Source organism: Canis aureus, chromosome 10, assembly GCF_053574225.1.
Source record: "Canis aureus isolate CA01 chromosome 10, VMU_Caureus_v.1.0, whole genome shotgun sequence".
Lineage (NCBI taxonomy): Eukaryota > Metazoa > Chordata > Mammalia > Carnivora > Canidae > Canis > Canis aureus.
Genome location: NC_135620.1, coordinates 70,142,454 through 70,165,485, shown reverse-complemented (window position 1 = coordinate 70,165,485; position 23,032 = coordinate 70,142,454). Strand labels below are relative to the sequence as shown.

Genomic DNA, 23,032 nt, shown 5'->3' with positions numbered 1-23,032 from the left:
TGGCCTTGACCCTAGTCACGGGGGGAGTCCCAAGTTTACAAGCAGGGAGTGACATGGTCAATGATTTGTTTTTGCCAAGGCTCCTGGCAGCAGGTGAGGGCAGGGAGACGCAAAGGTATGGCTGTTGGTGGGAGGCCAGGGCTGACGGTGCCACACGAACAGCAGAGGGACGGCCAGGAAAGGGAGCACGAGGCTGCTCCCAGAAGCTGGGAAGAAAAGGCAACAGGACTTGAGCATAAACCTGGGGACACCGACACAGGGGAACCTCCACACGAGGCCCTGCATGCCCACATAGGATGCGAGCCCGGGAGTCTAGAGGAAGTGAGCGAGAGCTGGACCAGGAGGGACTGGCAGAGGGAATGGAGGTGACAGACAGTGTCACCTAAGAACACACTTAGCACAAAAATGTGGAGGACCATGCGGATGGGAACAGACCAGGCAAGGCCTCGATGCCGGGGTGGGGCTCGCAGACTTTATTTTACAGGCCTGGGGTTACAAACCCGTGGTCACGGAACGACTCTGACCCACATATGTGTTTGGTTTGGCCGATTTCAAAAGCCGAATTAGTCGCCAACATTTAAAGCCAAGAGAATTCACATCACATCTCTCACTTCTGGTGCGTGGCACACCCAAAGATCCGGCCACGCTGAGCTCCCACCCAGGCACTGGGGCAACAGGGGACTGAGCCCCTCCGCGTGTGCGCTGGGCCCCGTGAGCATCTGAGTCCATGAACTTGGCAGGCCTCCGAGGGGAATCCCTTGGCTCACGCTGGAAAGTGAGGGGAAGAGAGGATTTCTCCAGGACTCATTCCCACAGAGCTCCTCTGAGCCTGACCCAGCCCACAAGGGGCTGGGGAAGGTGCTGGTCTGTCATCAATCTGACCCCAACCGGCACCTGCTCTGAGCAGGACCTATACTGGGAGCTGCCTTCAGGAGCCCAAAATAAAGCCAAGGAGGAAAAAATGCAGATGGGCAACGAGTGCAGTAGCTGCACTAGACCCCCCTGGGGGGCACGGCAGTCCCATGGCATGAGGGATGCACCCCACCTACAGAAAGTTCCAGTCATCTGACCTGAACAAAGTCTTAAACACAGACAGGGCTTTGGCAGGTCAGGTGGAAAGGAGGTCCAGAGAGGACTGTACAAGCAAAGGCAAGTCTAAGGAGCCTAGGCCCCATCCTCAGGGCAGAGGGGAGCCATGGAAGCTCCCTCAGCCACGGAGAGCACGCCTTCGCCCCACGCCCCGCCCTGGTCCCGCCCCGACCCTCTCGGATGGGCACTCACCAAGGGTCTGCTGGTTGCGGACACCACCAATCACCACGCAGATCTCGGCGGGCACGTCGCCTGTCCCGTCCTTGCTGACGGCCTTCTTCTCCTCCTTGGCCTCCCCCTGCCAGATCACCTCCTGGATGTAGTCGTCGGGTAGCTCCGTCTTCACCTTCACCTCCGTCATCGTTCCCTGCTCGGCACTCAGCGAGGCCTCGGCGGGCGCGGGCTCTGGCCCCTCCACCTTGGTGCTCTTCTGGCTGCGCTTCAAGCGCTCCCTGGGGGAAGAAGAGTTAGCTCAGGGTGGACCCCATGCCAGCCCCCAGACATCTGGAAGTCCACCGGCCCAGGGGGGCGCAACATGTTTAGCTGCAGACCCACTTCCCCGGGCATCTCAGCCTGAAGCGCACGGCCCCCACGGCTGCCCCTCAGGGCCTGCCCGGGAACCCAGGGTGCTCCGAGGAACACGGTTTGAAAAATTCCTGGGCTAGGGTGGCCCCAGTTCCACCCATTTCACAGCCAGGGAAGCTGGGATCTAAAGAGGTCTAAATGTGCCCAGTAATTAACTCTTACAACTCCAAGGGCAGCTCCGGGTGGTGGAAATCAAGTCATCTGAAGGTGATGAGCTTGCCGAGGTGCTGAGGAGCTGAGGTGCTGAGCAGCTCGGTAAGATGCAGATTTGCTTCAGCAGGTCCCGGGTTTAGCCTGAGATTCTGGTTTTCCCACAAGCACGCAGCCAAGGCCGGCGCTGCTAGTCTTCAATCCGCACCTCGAGCAGCAAGGGTTTAAGTGGCCTGATGTGTACAAAGTGCCTCGTGCTGTTCTCGTCCCTCCTTGGCAGAAGGGCAGGAGATTTCATCCAAGTTCCTCCCTGTTCCCACCTGACGGATGGGCGATGACAAGCCAAAAGCCTCACTCAGACCAACACTTGGGCCTCCAGGTAGGTCTTCGAATATCAGAAAACATCCTTAAGGTAATGAGATCGACACTGGGGTGGGCAGGGCACAGGTTCTGGAGCCAGGGCAGGGCTGGGGCTCACTCAGCGCCACACGCAAGACTGGTGGCAGGCCAAGGCATGAAGCCAGGTCCCTGCCATCTCTCAAACAGATGGTTCAATGTGACCCTTAGGGTCATAAGGGCCCCCTCGTCCTTCTGGCTGGGGGATCATCAGCATCATTCCCATCTCTGAGGTACAGAAACCCAGGTGTGCAAGAACAGGAGATCACATCATGTCCAGCCCGGGGAAGCCACCCTGTCATGTCCAGCCCTCTCCACAGCATCAGGGAAGCATCTGGACTGCACTGAAAGGTGCAGACTCGAGGCACACTCAGGCAAGATCCACCAGCATACCACCTGGAGCTTCGTGGAGGTGCTGGGCCGGGGGGCAGGGACCCAGGTTCTGACCCTGGATCTGCAGTGGGCTTGCTGTGTGACTCTGGACAAGACCTTACTCTTCTCGGGGTTTCAGCAGCTTCATCTGTCACCAAGGGCATGAGTTTGATCATAGTCACTGTCCCTCCCAGCTGTGAACTTGCTCTGAGGTTGGGGAATTGAGGAAAGAGAGGGGGAGGGTCCCAGCTAATGAGGAGGGAGCAAGGAGAAGGCACTGGGGAGGTATTATGGCCAGAACTGGGTCCCCCTACCTTCCCACAGTTTGTATGGTGAGGTCTTAAACCCCACCGACTATAGCTGGAGACAGGGTCTCTAAGAGATAATTAAGGATAATGAACTCATAAAGGTAGAACCCTAATCTGACAGGGCTGTGGCCTTAGAAGAACAGGAAGAGAGAGCTCTCTCTCTGCCCGTCTCCCTGCCACGTGAGGGCACGCAAGGAGGTGGCTGTCTGCAAGCCAAGAAGAGGGTTCTCACCAGTAACCAAGTCTGGTCTCAGACTTCCACCCTCCACGACTGTGTGACAATACATCCCTGTTGTCCAAGCCACCCCGTCTGTGGTCTTTTGTTACGGCAGCCCGAGCAGACGAACACACAGGACTCAGCTGGAGTGAAGAGGAAGGCTGGGGGGTGGGGGGACCCAGACAGGAGCGAGGGCTGTCCAGTCAGCCACCTCCATACTGTGTGACCCGAGCCAGCTGCCTGACCTCTGAGCCCCAGTTTTCCCATCTGCAGAATGGAGCTAACAGGATTGTCAGGCAGATTTCAATCACCTAACAGAACACTCGGCACGGCGGCCGGCCCGTAACAGCGCACAAGACACAGCCACCATCACTATCATTAATGATGACAAATGAGTGCAGCATCTCTAGCACACAGTGGGCCCAGTGACACCTACTCCCCGTGGGCCTGACGCATTTGCCCTTCTCCGCAGCAGGAGACATAGATCAGGATGGTTCGATCGCCTCCGTGTTCAGTTCTTTTACCGATTTAAGAAAACACTGAAGTCGCTTCCCACGGGCCGTGACTGTCCTAACATACCGACTGTTTTCATCTCAGGTACAAACAGGGAGGAAGTCCCAGGATTATCTCTTTTACAGATAAGGAAATGGAGGCAGTGAGAGGAGAAATAACTTGATCCAAGTCACACAGGTAGGAAGACGTGGAACCAAACTGGATGCAGGCATCTTGGTTCTTAGCCGCGGAGCACTGCGACTAGCGGGGTGCCCACCTGCCCCTAGCGCAGCTCCCACGTCACCCATCCTTGACCTTCTGCATCCAGAAGAGACTCAGAACTGAGCTGCTAGTAGGTGAACAGGGGGAAGGCAGATGGCCTGGCTTTCCAGGCTGCTGCTTCCTCCAAGGGGGGATATCTTGAGCTAGGAAAGGAGCAAAGCCTACCCATCCCCCACTTCAGTCGTCACAGAGCCAAAAAGCATCTTGGTCCAGTGAGGCCCCAGGAGCCGCAGGACCGGCAGGTCTGAGAAGTGACCAGGGGACAGCAATGGCTTGAGGACAACCTATCAGCCAGCCAGCAACAGAAGGGGAGGTCCTGGGGGTGGAGGTCTCCCTGGCACTGGGGCACCAGAGCAGAGGTAAAAGGACAATCAGGCTGGAATGGGATGTGATGGACCCAGAAGGAAGGTTCCGAAGTTGGAAGGTCCCATGGCCAATCTCAGAACTGTCACTTTCAAGCTCTGGGTTCTTGTGCAAGTGGCTCCAGTCCTCCTTCCAAGCCTCAGTGTTCACACCTGTGCCATGGGGACAAGCACAGCACCTGCCCCGCAGTGCTGTGATGCAGAGTCAATGCAATGCCTGTAAGGGCCCCTACACAATGGCCCCAGTGGAGACGGTTAACACTTATCTACTGTCTTATACGGGGTGCAGAGGGAAGTATGCGAGGATGCAGGCCTGACATGGCACAGATGGCACTGCAGGTGCCGTGGAGGCAAATCAACAGGGGTTCAAATCCCATCACTACCACATCTGGGCTGGTGACCCTGAGTGAGCCTATGCACACACCGGTGAAGTGGGGAGCCCCACATCCGCTCAAAAGGTCTTGTGAAGATCAACCGCAAAAATATCAATCCAGCACCTCGTCTAGGGCGGCTCACAGAGCACGAGGATCATGCCCGTGGGAACTGGTGACAGTTACTGAAACTGCTGCTCCGTGCCTGAGAGCACTCGGGTGCTAACAAACAGTCCCACTAGCCCTGAGGCTTGCTGGGCACGGGGTGGAATGCGGGGATCCCATCTGAGCCTGAATGCCAGCCCGGCAAGAGCACAGCCCACAGGTGTCAGCCGGGCTGCTGGGAGGGCAGGCGGGCAGCCGGGGACTCACCCTGGCTCGGCGCTGGCTGTCCTGGCAACAATGCACAGAAAGTGAAGCCCCAGGGATGGGGCGGATGTGCTTCCAGGACAACAAAGAGGCCCTCTGGACACAAAGGGTCCACCTGCCTGTGTTCCCGCAACTGAGGTCACACGGACGGAAGGCAACAGGACAGGCTCTCGCCTGGAATATTGTCAAACCCGATCTGTCGCTGCCAACGTTCAGAAGCTCAGCCTCAGGTCTACGAGCACGTGCCTGTTGCACCTGAACAGGCTCGGTGTCCCTTCCTGCTCTCAAGGACCACACCAGCCTCAGGATGTCCTGATTGGGGGGGGGGGGGTTGCTGGAATCAGACAGGCTGGGCATCCACACACCCTCTGACCTTGGGCTAGACTCCCTCTCTGAGCCTCAGTTTCCTCCTCTGTTAAAGAAAGACCATGATCCTTGCCAGCGCGAGGGTGGGAGCTGAGCCAGGGAGCTGGGGCAGACTGGATTTCCACGGACGGCAGCTGCCATTAGGGTAACATCATGGATTCATGACGACATCCCCACCTCTGGGAAACCTTCCCTGCTTGCTCGAGATGGCATCAGATCTCCTTTCTGGCCCCATCTGGCCCCCACAGGAGACTCTGAGCCATCCTGTCACCCGCAGGCACTCCCTTAAATGAGACACCTCCGAGCCTTGGCAGCGCCAAGGACACTGGCAACTCCTCTTCTCCTGGCTTCATGCTTTAGATTTATAAGCCCAAATGTTGCTTTTCTCGGGTGCTCTGCATTTAATTAGGTGTCCTAATAACAATGGAATCACTGAAGTACTTATATCACTTTGAGTTAGTGGTGTAGCATCTTCTAACTTCTTCAAAAAAAATTTTTTTTTCATATATCATTTTTTAAAATAGAGCTCATTATTTTAATTATATCCATTTAAATGTACAGTGGAGCCCTTGGATATTCTCAGCACGAATCATTAGGTATATTAGTGAAAAAGCACTCGGAATCTATCTACATGCTGACACTCCATAATCTATTCTATTTGTGTCGCTGTAAAATAGATTTATATATAGATAACTACAAAATAGTTGCTCAAGATATGCTATGAATTTTATATTTAACCTGAGTCACACTTCAATATAAAATCTAAAGTCAGGCACTAAAAGGATATTTCTCTTTAAGCACATATCGTCTGTGGTCACTGCCTACCGCTCGGGCCAGAATCCCAAGAAAGAAGCCAGACCAAGAGGGTCCCTGCCCAAGGAGTCACCCAAGAACACTGACCCTTCATTAAGGCTATGGTGCTCAAGGCATGTTCCTTGAAAGCCTAGGGGTTCCACAGCAGTGGCCCTGAAGCACCCAGGAGCCCTGAATAAAGAGGGTGGCATTGAGTGGGGCTCCAAGACCCCTATTCCCTCTTTGATTTTAGCCTGATACATGTATGTACGGCTTCTTTCCCCCAGTAGTGGAGAAAATGGTCCCTACCCAAGATATGCCCACGTCCTCAGCCCCAGAACCGATGACTGGGACCTTATTTGGAAAAGGCTCTTGGCAGATGTATTTAATTTCAGGATCTTAAGGCGAGATCACCATGAATCACCTACGTGGACCCTAATGCAATGACACACACAGGCGATATGACATCAGAACATGGGCCAAGGCAGAGAGGGAAGGCAACATGACCGTGGAGGCAGAGACTGGAAGGCGGCAGCCACAAGTCAAGGAACGCTACGCTATGGCCACAAGAAACTTTTAAGGCAAAGAACAGATTCTCCCCCAGAGCCCTGAAAACCGAAAGAGGACGAGCCTCCGGTCGGTAGCAAGATCGAGTACAGCAGCCGCTGGGTCAGAGGAACTGAAGAACGTGCCCCGGGGCGTCAGTTTGCAAGCCACTCCCCTGGGCTCCCCTCGACTCTTCTGCTTCGTTCTTACTCATCCCCAACGCTGCGCGTGGCCGGAGCCTGCCAGGAAAGTTTCGGAAGCAAATCTCTTCCTCTGCGTTTCACCAGATGGTTCCTCAAGCCGAGGACCCGCCCCATCCCACCCCACCCAGCATTCACGAGAGCCCTGCAGCCAGATGCAGAAACCGAAGCTCAGAACAGGACCCCAGGGCCCGATGCTCTGGTTCCTGTCCACAGCAAGAGGCCTGGGCACACGGGAACCCAATCACCGCTGTGAATGAAGGGCGTGCCCAAGGTCACACAACTTCCCACGGCCAAAAACAGTCTTTCCTGACTCCTATCCTGGTGCTGTTCCCACTGCACAGTGCAAGCAAACAACTTATCAGTGGATCTGGGCATCAGACAAATGCCCCTCCTGGCCACGCTGGAGGAAGAGGTCTAGGGGATGTCATGTGGCCTGGGGTCACACGGCTTCGTGTCTGGGTGCTCTGGGTGTAATTTCTCCAACCTTCCGGCAAAAACGCTAATGCCTGACGCTCTACCAAGTCATAGTAGTTACAAGGGGTTCTCGGCACCCTGGACGTCATCGTGCCCCTGCCCGACCGGTCTTCCCATCCTCATGACAAGCGAGCTGGAATCTAAGGCTGCGGTAGAGGCCAGACCCCTACCCCGCATGGCGGGTGTACCTCCCCCTGTGCCCCAGCGCTCGGCCTGAGGACCACCGCACCTCTTGCAAAGGCTCCTGCTTTTTCACTCGGGTACTTCAGCCACCTGAAACGACGTTAAGGGTGGGTGGAAAATCTCTAATCACAGAGTGTAAATAATGACTTGGTTTAACTCCCGCTAGAATAAAACTTCATTAAAAGACTCCACTCATTAGGAATGAGGGTTAAGTAGCCTCACGCTGAGCTTAAATACACTCTCCACGAATGCATGGACGCGCACGGGGTGTGAAAGGGGCTAAGGCACACCCAGCCGTGACCTCAGGGGATGCACATACCCACGTGTCCATGGAGTCCCCCGACCTACTGATGATCCAAGTGCTGCAAACGATTCTTACCTATTCACAGGCTCCAGCAGGACCCTCCCTGTCAAGGCTTCCACGTCCATCAAGGCTTCTGCCTCCCGCATCCTGCTAGGGCTGCTCTTCTCCCCAAGGCCTCCTGTGACCTCCAGGCTCCTAGGGCCTATGGTCCCTTCCCGTCCTCTGCAACCTCCTCCTCAATCAGCGGCCTCGGACAAGCGCCTCCCTGTCCCCTCTGTCCAAAACCTTTGCTCCCTCTGGCTCTGTGCCCACCTACCTTCTGTCCCCTCCTCTGTCCTGTGCTGATTGCTCTTCACCAATTCTTCACCCTTATACGCTGACATGCCCCAAGGATCAGTCCTAGAACCCCTTCTATCTTTAACCACATTCACTCCCTAAGTGATCTCCTCCAGAGTCAGGCTTTTAAATATTAACAGCGTGATGATGAATCCCAAATTCTGTCTCCAGCTGGGGCCTCCCCCTGAACTCCAGACCCACACACACACAACCGCCAGCTGGACACCTCCTCCTGGATGCCCAAGAAGCACCCATATTTAACAGGTCCAACTGAGCTACTGCTAACACCTCTTGACCCAAGTCAAGACAACAACCCTGACTCCTATCCCGGAGCTCTTGCCGCTAAACCCTGCAGCCCACGATGCCACGATCAAATAACCGCAGACTTCTCAATCTTAGTTGATAGCAATTCCAACCCTCTAGCTTCTCGGGCCCAGACCCTGGAACTAACCCGTCCTCCTTCCCTCACTCTGTACTAAGGCACACCTATCAACTCCACCTTCAAGATATGTCCAGAGCCTGAGTACTCCTCACCAGCACGTGGCCACGACCGCCACTGGTCCCGACCGCCTCCCCAGCTTCCTGCCTTGTGGTCAATCGCACAGCCAGTCTCCTGCTCCTACCCCTGCCCAGTGCCTCAAAGTTGATGTTCAACACGGCAGCCATGGCGACCTTATTAAAACAAGCCAGGTTGTGTCACCCCTGGCCCCATTATGGCCCCACATCTCACCAGAAATAACAGCCAGAGTCCTTGCGCTGACCCTTGGGGCTTCCTGGGACACACTCCCTTGCTGGCCACACCAGTCTCCCCGCTGTTCCCTTAGGACATGGGGCCTGAGGCCTCTGCCTGGAATAATCTCCCAGTCCCAGATGCCTTCACCATTAGTCCCCACTCAAACATCCCAGGGCCAGTGGAGACATCCTGGCTGTTCGATCTAAACCACATGCGGCTCACCCCGGCCTTCCCTACCCCATCTCTTCATTCCCTGCTTTACTTGTTCGGTTCATCTGCCTCTCATCCTCTTCACGGTCTGTCCTGCTGGAACGTGACCTCCGGGAGGATGAGGACTCTCTCTTGTCCACTGCCTGTCGCATCCCAGCACCTACAACTGCACGTGGCACAGGGGAGGCGATGGGCAGGCACCGGTTCACCGAAGGATCTAAGCAATGCATCCTGGAGAGGGCAGTGCCAACGTGGCCTTTGGGGCATGTCTCTCTCCCTGTCTCTATCTTCCCCCCCTCACACACACACACACAAAGAATGTGGATGGTTTAACTGCTTTTATTAACGTTCAGAACCAAAGCAGCAAGGCCCACCCCCTGGCCCTCGGTATCACATGATCTGGAGAAGTTCAACATGACCCACGATCTGAATATTGATGCTTCTTCTAGAACTGCCACACTTTTTTTTTTTTATAGTAAGATCTTTTTTTTTTTTTAAAGTTTATTTATTTATTTTTTTAATTTATGATAGTCACACAGAGAGAGAGAGAGAGAGAGAGGCAGAGGGAGAAGCAGGCTCCATGCACCGGGAGCCTGACGTAGGATTCAATCCCGGGTCTCCAGGATCGTGCCCTGGGCCAAAGGCAGGCACCAAACCGCTGCGCCACCCAGGGGTCCCAGAAGTGCCACACTCTTATCTTGCTCCTCTCCAGCGGGACTTTCTCAAATGTAATGCACTCTTCCTTCTCCCTGAAACGCCAAACTAGGGTAGCCTGGGGGATGCTCTGACACCAACTCTTTTTCTTCCCCAGCTTTGCTGAGATATTACTAACATGTTAAGATAGGGAAGTTTAAGGGGAGCCCTGCGATGATCTGTGCTGCGAAGTGCCACCAACTCTCAAGCGTGCAGGCCTGCTATGACCAACGTGGCTCGGCACACGCAAGGGCCCTCAGGGCCCAGGGTGGGGTGCTGAACTCCCAGGATGGCCACTCTCACTGGCATCCCTCTGGGAGCCTGGAACCTCATTCCTGTGGCTTCTGGAATGGCCCCCTCTGCTTCTAATGGGCTCCTGTTCTGAATCTGCCCTCTGACCCCATGTAGTTGAGAGAGACCTCCACCAGGGGCAAAGGCTCTGCCCCCCCTGCTTTCCGTGTCCCTGTGCCTGGCCCGTAGCAGATGTTGGCTGACGTCTGCCAAACGACACAGAGAATGGCCCAAGGTACGTACGCCAGCATGAAGGTGGAGGCGATTACAGCAACAATATCATAAGGAGGGAGTGGGGACAAGAGCAGCTTCGGTGTACTGTGTGCCTTGACATGCCAGGCATGGTGCTTCACCCTGCGTCCACACACATCCCACTGTTCCCAATGCCTGATATATGCTAGGTTCTTTTGCCCCTGAGGATCAGGGGCACCTGGGGGGGCTCAGTTAAGTGCCTGCCTTGGGCTGAGGTCATGATCCCAGGGTCCTGGGGTCGAGCCCCATGTCGGGCTCCCTGCTCAGTGGGGAGTCTGCTTCTCCTGCCCCCTCTGCCCCTTTCCCCACGCTCGCTCTGCAACCTCAGTCTCTCTCTCAAATCATTTTTTTAAAGATTTTTAAAAGATTTTTAAGATTTTATTTATTCATTCATGAGAGACAGAGAGAGAGAGAGAGAGAGAGGCAGAGACACAGGCAGAGGGAAAAGCAGGCTCAATGCAGGGAGCCTGATGTGGGACTTGATCCCGGGTCTCCAGGATCACACCCCGGGCCGAAGGCGACGCTAAACCGCTGAGCCACCCGGGCTGCCCACAGATAAATCTTTTTTAAAAAAAGAAAAAGGAGAATCAGAGAAACAGAGTGACTTTTTCACAGTCACACAGCTTTCTAGTGACAGAATGAGATGCACTCAGACCTGCTCAACTCCCACACCTGGGCTTTCAATCATTTGGATTCTTTGCTTTCCCTTCTCAAAAGAAGAGAGGATTAAAAAACCAAAACCAAAACACTTGCTAAATGAATGGACAAATTAATGACTAATTGACCACAAAGTCCCAAAAGATGGGGAACATACCCCCTCGTCTCCTCCTGTATCCTCAGCATCTTGATGGAAGGGGGGGGGTACATCCTAGATGCTTAACACAGTAACACAGAAATGTGATAAAACTAAGGAACGAGGGGTTCCACGGCGGCAAGTGCTTGGGCTTTAGGATCACTGTCGACCTCTAACTCTCCTTGACATGTTCTAAAATGGCTGCTGTGTTCAGACGTGTCCTGTGGACCTAGGGTCTCCTGTCTTTCGCGACAAGGACAGGAATCCTAACAGAGATAAAGGCTGCAGCTTCCACCAGCCTGGAAGGACCGAGAGAGACAGAGAGAGAACCGACAGCAAAACCCCAATTTCCACAAACCCCGCTAACGAGGCCTGTGCCTGTATTTACTATTCCACCCGTGTTTCGAATCTTCACATCATCACCCATGCCTTCATAACCCTCAGAATTATCTGCACTTCCATTTGTCATGTATCACTGATATATTTTAATAAATAGTCAAGTAGAAAAGATTAGATTAATAGATTAAAACTATTAACCTATTAAACAACTCTTAACAGTCTAGAAATTCAAAATAACCTACAATGCATAAATATATCATTAGTTTGAGATAATTCTTAGGCACTTAATTTTCTTCAGTGTATGGTGTCAGTCAGCCACGACGTCGGGTAATACTGCAGTTCAGAAAGACAGCATGGAGATTTAAATATTAAGAGTTAATTCCCTGGTTAATTTAAACCTAAAATAGAGAGAAGCAGGAGTCTTGAGCAATGCTGTCAAGTCACAAACCCCCAACATTTAGCAGGACGGGGCCCGCCGGGTAAAGCTGGGAACTTCTTTCACGGGTGTCACGGCACAGGGAGGGCTGGCCCAGGTCATTAAAAAGAATTACTGTTAAGGGCATCTTAAGCAGACACACAGCCTGCGTTTTGCAACGGCTGCGGCAGTGATGCAGGTGGGCTCCGTGAGCAAGGAGCAACTGGCCCGTGAGCGTGCACCCCTCACCCAGACGGCGGGACGCTGCACACCCGGGAATCCTTACCCAGACCCAACTCCCTCAACCCCTCAACCGGCCGGTGGGGAAGGGGAGGCCCCAGAGGAGTCCCTCGCCCACTGTCCTGCAGAAGTCCCCTGGGCCCCCATGGGGTCCCCTGCAGACCCCAGGGGGGCAGCCAACTCAACCACACAAGACTGAGGTGGCCCCTAAGCCGGTCCTCACACTGGCTAATGTGACAACAGAGAAAAAATACTCTCCCTCTGCCACCAATTCGGTTCCCTGCCCAGGCTGTGACTTAGCCACTGTCTCCCTCACCCCCACCCCCACCCCCGATGCCCAGCTTCTCTGGCCACTTTCCTCTTGGGATGGAAGGTAAAGAAGCTTCCCAACAGGACCCCTCTGCTCCATCATCCTGCCCACAGGACCTGCCCTGCTGCCGTCTTGCCCACGTGGCCCTGACACGCGGCCCTGTCCTCCCGAGGTGTCCGGGGGTAATAAGCTAGATGCTGCGCTGTTGCCAAGTTTCCTAACCCACCTACACCCCCCTCCCCTCCCCTCCCCTCCCTGCGTGGACACTGGGCAAGTCACCAGGAACCACGAAGGGTGGGTCAGAAGACTCGAGGGCAGAGGTGGCCGCACGGCACCCAGCACGGCACCACACACAGCGCGGCTCCAGCCGCCTTAGTTCTGTCTCCCGTCCCGCCCGAGCGCTTGCTGGACAGAAATGTGCACCGTGTGGTCAAACTCTGAAAAACAGCAGCTCTCAGGCCACGGACGGAGTACTCCTAAATGAAGCAGAGGGGCGATTTTTTAGGCCCTGTGAGAAGAGAAGTGGGGGGGGGGGCATGGCCAAGCCCCGTGCAGCAGCACCGAGGGCGGGGAAGGACGCACACGGCGGGGAAGGACGCACACGGCGGCAGCGCCCACGCAGGCGGCCAGGGAGGTGTGGAGGGGCTGGCGCGCCAAAGCACCACGCTCGGCACGGAGCAGAAGCTGAGGGGGAGCACCTCCATCTCCCCCATTAGCAGAGCCAGCAACTGTGGAGATTTCCAGAGTTGTTCTCTCAGCCCAAGGGCCTTTGGCATCCAGGGCCTCGAGAAGCACCCAGGTTGGATCATCCTCCTTCCCATCCTCGAGATTGAGCTTCTTCGGGACAAGGCGAGACTTCCAAGTGCCTCGAACGGTTGAAGCACGAGGGCTCCACATTCTGAATCTGCTCACAAGGAGCAGGGGGTCAGGGTTGGGGGGGGGAGACTCCCGCCAGGTGCACGCCCTGGGCACAGGTTCCCTGGGGACCCCAGGCACCTGCCCCCACCCCCCGTGCCTGAGAGCCACAGTGCCATTCGGCAAAAATGATTCAACGGTTCTGATGTGCATTAGTTTGCATTTCTGTGGCTGTCTCCGGATGGGCCTGAATTTTCAAGAATCTGCCCTATCCGCGGAGTCTAGGTTTAACAGCAACTGATCAAGCAGAGAAGAAATCTGCCCAAAAAAAAAAAGAAAGAAAGAAAGAAAGAGAGAAAGCACTGGCCCCCGGGGAATAAGTATATGAACCCCAGAATCGGCCTGCGATTTATGATTTTTGTGGTCCAACTTCACCTAAAGTTTGCTAAGTTGAGAATACACATTTTTGGAAAATCAAATCTGAGCTCCGATAACAGCCACACAAGCCTAGAGTCAAGATAAAGATGCATCCTGGCTAAAATACACCCCGAGTTCTTAAATAATTCATTCTGCTAACACCACACTGGTCACTGACTGCCATCGAGCCTACTGCGACTGCGAGCTTTTGTGCAAGTGAAATTAATCTGTTGAGGGCTACTTTATTTTTACGGCTGAAAAGCAAAATGCTAAACAAGAAGATATTCTTTAAAAAAATAATAATTATGCAGCAGCTGCACACACACACACGTGGTGATCAGATGAAGTAATGGTCCATCCGTGAAAAATCTTGGCTTGAAGGGCAAGACTGGCTAGGCTCCAAGCTCTTTCACTACGCGTGTGACCTCGGACAAGCCCAGTCGTCCAATTCCCTCTGGGGATGGGGGTGGCATCACAACCTCAGAGGACCACTGGAGGACCAAGGGAGATCTGTGCGTGATCCTGCATGACACAGTAACGGGATCAAGGTCAGCCCTCCACACCCACCCTCGTCCCTGACTCCAGTCTTCTCTCCAGAGTCCAGACTCAACAAGAAATCAATTGCCATCCCACTGCTCTCTCCTCCTAGGAAGGGAATCTGGTATGGTGTTGATAAAAATAAGCATTTATGGAACACCTACTACAGGCCAGGCGCTGTGCTAAGCATATGCATGTTACCATTATTATTACACTTATTACTATTATTACACTCGATCCTATATAATTCCCATTTTACAGATGAAGACACTGAGGTCAGGCAAGTAGCCCAAGGTCACACAAGCAGGCAGCGGGTAGCCCCAGGATCCGAACCCAGGCAGTCTGGGCTCCTCTGAGCTAATAAGCTGCTTGGCCAGAGAGAAGGCAAGTAGAAACCCGGCAGACCGGCCACGGAGAAGCGAGCATTTTTGGATGGAGAAGTGACACAACACTTTGCTGAGCTGGGTTCCTCAGACCTGAAAAGATACAGCCTTTTGGAAACTCACTTCCAAGCCAGGCTTCTAAGGTCCTGCCGGTCCTGAAGCCTTAGCAACACCTCTTTAATCTTAACCCCTTGCAGTTTATTCACCTCCTGGTAGCAAGTATTTTCCTTTTGAAACCAAATCGTATCATGCCAGCCCTCCGCTCAAACACCCAGTGGGTCCCCATATCTCGTGCAGGGTAAAGCCCAAAGTGTGGACGATAGCCTCCCTGCCAATCAGCCTCCTTGCTGTGGCTCCAAAACAATGTACACACTCCTGCCCCAGGGCCTTTGCACCCGTTGTTCTCTCTGTCTGGATGTGTTTCTCCCAAATGAATGCTTGGCCCAGTCCCTCATTTCCTTCAGATCCATGTTCAGATGTCACCTTCTGGTGATGCACCACTCCTTCTGGCCCTCCCAACCCCCACCCTGCTTCCCCCCATCCACCTCCCAGCACTGTTTTACCTTACGACATACCATACATTTTACATATTGATTACGTCTCCTCCACTTTCACTAGAATATGAGCTCCACGAGATTTCTGTTTTGTTCACTGCTGTATTTCCAGCACCCAGCTCAGATCCTGGCACTCAGTAGGCGCTAAGTATTTGTAGAATGAATGAATGAGATTTGGTCTTATCACCCTCCCACCCCCATCTTGACCCACCAAATCTCTCCTCTGTCTACAAGATCCTGATTGCTTGTTAGGCGACTGTCTACACAGCAAACAAATGAGTCCCTTAACCTCTTCTCCTCCTGGTTAACTTATCTCCAAAATGAGATAGTTACTCCAAATTATCTATAGAGCCCTATCAGCTCTAAAAACCTTCAACCGAAAAAAAATAAAAATAAAAAGGAGCCTAATTCTTCATTACCACAAGCCTGTACCTACATTTACTTGATTATAAAAACTGCACTTCCTTTAGAATTTTCCAGTTAAGGCCCCATAGCCCCCACGCCTCTTAGCATAAGTGAGGTTTGGCAGCCCTTGTGCTACGTGATTTGTAATCTGTACCCCAAGTCAGCACTAACCTCAAGTGCTGGGATCACTGGTCCTGTAAAATTGACCCAGGTTGGGTTACAAGAGAAGTAAACCAAACCACATTCGGTTGTTTCTTAGGATCAGAAACACCACCTCTCCTTGTCCCCCTCAATTTAACACTAATTCCTTAGCAGTCCATGCTGTTGGTTTTGGGGGTTAGCCAGAGGCCCTCTGGAGAAGTCACAAAATTAGGCGTTCTGGGCCAAAAAGGCGCTGGGAAGAAGGCGGACCCGAGTGCAACAACCGAGCGCGCTGCGCCGTGGCACAGCTGGGAGCTGGCGGTGGAGGCCGGTGTCAGAGGGCTGGGGGTCCTTCAAGGTCATCCCCAGCCGGGGTTGCAGAGCCAATCTCTGACCTCAGGGAGCCCCGGGCCTGTGTTTCTCCATCCAAAACAGGGACTAAATGCATCTAATGCTCGACTGAGTGCCAACACGTCTAAACCCCAACTTGGCCCATCTAACCCAAGGCCAGGGTCAAATTCGCAAGCGGCCTCAGGCCGCGTTAATGCTCTCTTGACGTGTCATGTGTAATTCACTCCTCAGACGGAATGCTGGGTCATGATACAATAAGACCGTCTTGGTTTCTCAAAGACACTCCATTGGCTCTAATGATACCATCAATATAAACTCACTTGTTGAGCTCGCTCGAAATCCCTGCCTTCCTGATAAGTCCCTGGCCGGTGGCACAGCCCCTGGCCCTTAACGGGCTCCTCTAACATCTGTTCACTGACCACTTCATCCTATCAAAGGGAAGGGCACCGTGGCTAAGCGCACACATCAGAGAAGTCAGACCTGGGTAGGCACCCTGGCTCTATCACTTACTTCCAACTGGGCCACCCAAGGCCCCTAAACATCTCTCTGACTCCGCTTTCCCATCTGTACAGTGGGACTAATAAATCCACCTCCTTCATAAGGACTGTTTTATAGATTACATACGTTAATAATAAACTGAGTCACTTAGCTCAGAGCCTGACTGACATACAAGTGCCGACTAAATGGCAGTCGTTATTATTACAAATTTCTTCTTTACGTCTCAAGTCACACACAGCCCTAAGGTTTGGGCTGGCCCTTCCTGGTACATGTTCTGGCACCGTGGTGGTAACATGGGGGGCTCCATCCATCACTGAGTATGTGCAAGCCTAGGCTGGTCAGGCAGGGCAGCAAACAGATGGCACACGTGCCATCCTTCGCCTCCTCCGACCAGGGCAGGCATCTCTAACTCTGATTACAGCCTGCGGCCGGTCAGACTCCATTCAGAACTTCAGGTGGCCACCACCACTAGGGAGGAACCTGCCTGCTGTCTTCTGACCCGATGTGGGAGAAATTCATGCATTAGAAAGTAAGAGCAAGGAACACCCCTGTGTGAAAGTCATGAGGAACAGATGGAGGTCTGCCTCTGTCCACTTCCATAGGCACCCAAGGGTCTGCTGGATGATGCCTTAGCCTCCAATCCATCTGGGCCCATCACCCACAGCACTAGGCCTAACACACAGGTGCTCAATGAGCATGGAGGACGGTGGGAGAGGCTGGCCAGACCCTCCCTCGAGCACAGTGCGGAGTCAAGAGAAGTACCCTGCGCTGGCAGGTTCACAGCCTGACACGGCCACTTATTCACCACATGACCCTGACCAGGGCCGTCCCTCCCCATGTGTCCCATGAGAGGGAGGGACTGGTCAAATCCCAAGGGCCCTTCCAGTCCTGACATTTCAATCCAGGAAGCACTTCCCAGGCACCCCCAGTCTAGGGACTCCCACTGCCCCACAGACCACAGCCTCATGTGCTGCTCTTAACACAAAACCCCACGACCAGAGGGGCCCAGGACACAGACACAAGGCACCAGGCAGCTGCTGGCCACATGGTCACTGCCAGCATCCACTCGCCCAAGCCTGGCCATCCACCCCGCCATCCCAGCCCATGCTCCCGGCCTCTGTATCACCCCCACTTCTCCTCCCATCTCATTCGGGTCTCCGTCCCAGTAACACTGAGCACCTGCTGGAGGTTTCTGCTTATGGACCTGGCACCCTAGGGGGAGAGGTAGCAAATACAACACAAACACATACAGTAAGTCAAGAGCATGAATAGCCTACGAGGGACACGGGCCACAGGCCCTGAGGCGCAGGAAAGGCATGAAGGAAGATCAGAGAAAGAACATTCCAGGCGAAGGCAACAGCAGCTGCAAAGGCTCTCAGGCGACAGTCCATTGAGGCCAAGGGCTGGCAAACCACGGGTGGCGGATGCCTGCCTTCCCTTTGGTGCTTTCACGGGTGCTGACAGAGCACAGAGGTTACCAGAGACCCCTGCCCTTCAACCTGCAAAACACTTATTATCTGGCCCTTTATGGGTAAAGCTGGTTGACCCCTGGTTTCGAGTGTTAGACGCACGGAGAGGTGGTCGGGGCAGCTAAGACAGACTGTGCAACGAGGATACGGAGACTGGGGCAGAGGGGCGCCCAGGCTGTGCTGGGAACTCTGGGTCACAACGACCCCCAGCCTGGCACCTTTGCCTCAAGTCTGTCCCCCTCTAATCTGCCCTGCAAATAGCTGCCCGGGGGACCTTCCCAAAACACAGAGCTAAACATGTTACTCTTTCTCTCGAAGAGTGATGGCTCCCCGTGGTTTCCCAAAGCATGTCTTGAAGAACACTCGCCCTGTGGCTGAACTTCCACAACAGGGTTCCACGGTTAAGCAAGTTTGAGAAACAGAGCATTCTCCTCTCAGATGTCCTCAAACCCCACGTCAGCACCTGAAAAGACTAAGAAGTCCCTCAGCAAAGGGATCTGTTGACTTTGCTTCACCTACTGTCCTTCAAACTGACCTGGCCACAAATCCCCTTTTTTCCACAAAAATTTCTCAACATTGTAAAGAACTAGTGTTGGTGGGCTGAAGGGCAAATTCCTCTGCCTGGCATTTGTGCTCTGACCCCAAACTCCAGGAGGTGATCCTAGAGCTCGTTCCAGATCCTGTGTGTGCGTGTGCAGCCTGGAGAGCCACCTCTGGTCTGTCCCTTGCTGTCCTCCTGCCTCCAGTGCCCCCAGTAAAGGTCATCTGGCCGCTCGGGCTCTGCCCTCCCCGAGGGAACACTGGGAGCAGCGCTCACGGTTACCAAGCGCCGGCCTGTGCCACTGGTGGCAGACGTCCACCGCGGGGCCCGTCCATGGTCCCTTCCTGCCTTCTTTGGTAACCCCAGCCCAGCTCTCCTCTGGGGGCCTCCCCTCAGCTCCGGCCAGCTCCCAGGGCTGTCGGCCTCAGCAGAGTATCCCCTCCCCTTGCTGCGGGGTGGCTGGTTCAGGGAGGGGAGTGCGGGGCGCAGGCCGGGCCATCGGGTGCCAGGCCAGGATGGGAGGTCCCCACACCACAGCTGGGACAGGATTCAAGCCCGGGCCTTCCACCCACTCCTGCACTTCACCTCTAACTTCCTCCCGACCTGAGCACCCAAAGGCCTGTTCAGGTCCATTCACAGGTGCTTGGGGAGGTCTCAGGACGGCTGGAGGGTGCTGCCCATAACCACACATTCGCCAGGGAAGTACAGATACATCTCGGCCCAGGAGGCTGGCCTGGGCCACCCATCCCCTTTCAGAGAGGTGGCTGCTGGTTGTGAAATGGAGGGGTGTGTGGGGGGGTGTCCAACAGGAGGGAGGGGTGGAGGGGAAGGGAATGTACCTGCTGGCCGTGCTTTTCCTTCCGGGGGTACTGGCTCCGTCAGCCTGCAAAAGAAATCCAAAACACCTACATGAGCCAAGGGGGGCAAGCCCAGATTCCACCCACTGCCCCCCCCAGCCAAGCTCCCCCTCAACACGGGCCTTCACACGGAGGGGAGGGCTGGCACAATCTGGAGCTCCATTCCTCCAGGCTGTGAAAACCTGCCCCCAGTGGTAAGAGGGAGGCAGGACACCCCCACTCCCTCGCCCCCCACCCCCCCCCACCCCCGGAATTTGCTTGGCCCTTTAAATCCAGCTGAGCACCCATTGCCAACACAAACCCAGCAACCACAGGGCCCTGGGGACTCAGTGAAAAGTAAGTAACCAGCTAAATCTGAGATTGAATTGCACCATTTTTATTTTCATCTGGGATTTCCAATAAAACAGTAGCCGCAGATTTATTCCTACCAACCCGAGGGGGAAAATCCTATTATGTTAAAATATTCTGTCCCCCAACCCTACTGGCAGGGAGAGACAAGAGAGTGCTGGTTCTTAATCTCTTTCATTTGGGGTCGGGCAGGGGAATGGGGAGATAAGGCTGACCACATGAAAATTTCAGAAATCATAAAATTCCGGTTCAGATACAGAAACCGATGGCCCCAGGCCAGGAGGGAGCTGCCTAAAGTGTCGGGAGGAGAGAATGACAAACACCTGGGGTGCTGGACCCCCTAGGCCAGTGCTGGGGGGACCTCTGTGCAGAGGCCGAAGGAGGCTGCAGACATGGAAGGAAAGCACGGGTTGCACATGCATCCCCTGGCTTTGTCAAAACATTTATAATAACAGTAATCACAGAATCATGCAGGTTCCAAACTCTGGCACACGCCTGTTTCTGAATTCAGAATCCTTCCAAGTGTAGAAAGGTAATGCAATGTATGTGTTCCGTATTTCGAAACAACCCTGGCAAGGGTCCGGGTAGCCCTCCACCCCCTGGATGCAAGCACAGTGATGTTTCCACAGTGAAACCCACGCAGTCAGCCCTGTGGAGGGTAAATGAAGAGAGAACTCGTCTCCTCCGCCTTCAGGTCAAGTCCTGCCATCTCACCAGTTACCAAAAAAAATCTTTTTGTTTTCAAGTTCTTTGAATTTCAGGATTCAAAGACCTAAAATAAAAACAGCAGCAGCTACCTTTTGATGGGTGTTACAAACTGGCAAAATCAGATGGCGGACGTCGATTCAAACAGTCAATATAGAAAAATTACAAGGATTTGACCCAAAGGCGGCCAGATATCAGCGTGTCAACACAGCACCCAGTCCCACGTGACCAGAGTCCATCGGAGCTGCCACACCCAGTTCTCCACAGTCCCCACCACTCCCTCTTGCCTTATACCAAGCCCTCCAGCCCGGCCCCCAGGGGTACCCAGGACCGTTCCCCCAGCTAACTTCCCCCAAGGGGGGGCAGTGCACCCACATCTAATGCTTCTTATTCAATCCTCCCAATGGGTCCCCCAACACACATACACAGTAGCCCCATTTTCACAAGTGCAGCCAATGAGACTCAGAGAATTTAAGTCATTCGTCCAACATCCCACAAGCTACAAGCCCAGGTCTGGATCACTCCAGTGTCCACCTTCCTCAGCTCTGGAATATTCTCTCCCACCAATATTCAGAAGAGCCAATCGGGAAATGAGGTAAACCCACACGGCCCCCACTGCCCACACGAGGAAAATGCAAAGATGAAGGACAAATAGGGAGGTAGAAATGTGAGGCCTGGGAGGGAAAAATTAATGGGATGCTGGTGTATTATTTCAGTGGCAGAAACAAGAAAGCGGAAAATGGTTTGCATATCATTTCACTGGGAGCAAAGAAACAGGCTTAGTTACAGCCTCCTTCCGACATCCTGCATTCCTCAAAACTTCTATGGAAAGTGAATGGGAAGAAGTTTTAATCTTCGTATCGAAAGAGGCAGAAGAGGTAAGGGGTGGAAACTCTGCCCCAGAGAGCTTTAAAAAATCATTAAAATCCCCAATGATCTCTTGTCGGAACAGACTCAACTCTTGGCACGTATTTCTAGCATTTCACACATATTTTCGCGCTGTCTTGTTTTTTGGTCCTTTTCCTTCCCAGTCTCACCCAGAGCCAACCACACGTGGACAGTGAACATGTGGCTGGGGGGGAGAAGAGATTCTCTGTCTCCAGTATACCTCATCATCTCCACCTACGTTTTCCCTCTTGTTATGTTTGTGATACTTGCGCTTCTTGCCACCACGGGCAACACTCAAGTTTTGTTTTCCACCAATTTTTATAAAACAAAGACAAAATGCTAAAAATGTTCCAACAGTGGTTCAAACAAATCCTTGCACAGAAACTAAGGCAGAGCAACAGGAGAAATGGAGCCATGGGCGGGAGGAGTGCCACCTGGGCAGGTGTGACGGGGACATTTACTGGCGGATGAGGGTGCCAACGCGGGTGGGCGTGTCCACAGACAACACACCAAGCAGAGACGTCCGAGATGGCATGTGTCACTATCACAGGTCCCATTGATGATGGCACTTGGGCCTGGCCGAGTCCAGACCTACCGTAACGAAAGGGCACAGCCTCCCAGGCCCTCCCAGCCCCGGCGGGAGCTCGCGGTGCCGAGGACACTGACCCTCGGTGTGGGGATCCGTGAGATGTTGGGCCAGCTCTGTCCTCGCAACGCCCTACTGCTTGAATTAAGCTGAACCTCTGACACGGCCTATTTTCCAAATGGTCTAATACCAGCAATTTCCTATGATTCAACCTAAACCACAAGCTCACCTTTATCGGGTGTAATCTGGCCTGATTCTCGATCTGAACTGAAGTTCACAGGGTAGCGTCAGATAGATGGTCCTGCACCTGGACCCCTGGCCCTGCCGTTTCCTAGCTATGGGATCCTGGACAAACCACCCACGCTCTCAAGGCCTCGGCTTTCACATGTGCAAAATGGCAATGTGCCAACCCCAGGACCTATCTCCCGGGACCGGCGAGGTAACACAGGTACGGGTACCTAGCACAGGCTAAGTACCGAGTGCACAGCAGATGAGCGAAAGGCAGGGCCGACCTGCATCGGCCCTAGGCGTGTCCCCAGCCTGTCTCGGGGTAAGATCTGAATCCTGTGCTGCAGGTCGGCATCTCATGTGTCCACCAGACCCCACAGCTCTGAGGCTTCTTCCAAAGGGCCGGTCAAAACGACATCACATGCGGTGACACAGCTAAAGCACTAAGTGCAGGCCAGGTGTGCGGAGGAACCCTTCAGCAATGGAAACTCTACTCTGGCTGCCACTGGACCGCGTGCTCCTAGAGGTGCCGCTTCGGTCTGGCTCTGTCCGGGTCTCACCCTGGGCAGGCTGCTTCCTTTCCCTGGGCCTCAGGTTCTCACTGCTGAAAACAGGACAGGAGGCACGAGAGAGTTAAATCAGGTCATCTCTTGCTGCCCTTCATCTCTGTGACTCTCTATGGAGCTGACCTAACCTTAACCACCCCCCCCCGCCCCCTCCCCCCGCCCCCCACCCCTGTGCAAGTGAACCAGGGCGGACACAGTGGGCCCAGGACAGACCCTCCTCCTCAGGCCCA

The 23,032-nt window shown here is 54.0% G+C and overlaps 1 protein-coding gene across 7 annotated transcripts in view; it reads right to left on the bottom strand.

Moving 5' to 3' along the window:
- ZNF618 (zinc finger protein 618) overlaps positions 1 to 22,624 on the bottom strand; it is an 85,548-nt gene extending 62,924 nt beyond the window's left edge. For 3 of the 7 annotated variants that reach the window (XM_077913027.1, XM_077913029.1, XM_077913030.1), the window contains exons 1-3: positions 22,485 to 22,541; positions 19,464 to 19,507; positions 1,282 to 1,541 (exon numbers count right to left, since the gene is read on the bottom strand). In XM_077913027.1, the coding sequence (XP_077769153.1) occupies positions 1,282 to 1,541; positions 19,464 to 19,507; positions 22,485 to 22,526 (346 nt within the window). In that variant the 5' untranslated portion in view covers positions 22,527 to 22,541. Of the gene's footprint in view, positions 1 to 1,281; positions 1,542 to 1,836; positions 2,145 to 19,463; positions 19,508 to 22,484 lie in introns of those variants that run through there. The other 4 variants (XM_077913025.1, XM_077913028.1, XM_077913031.1 and 1 more) reach the window with 3 other exon arrangements.
- Positions 22,625 to 23,032: the final 408 nt, after the last annotated feature.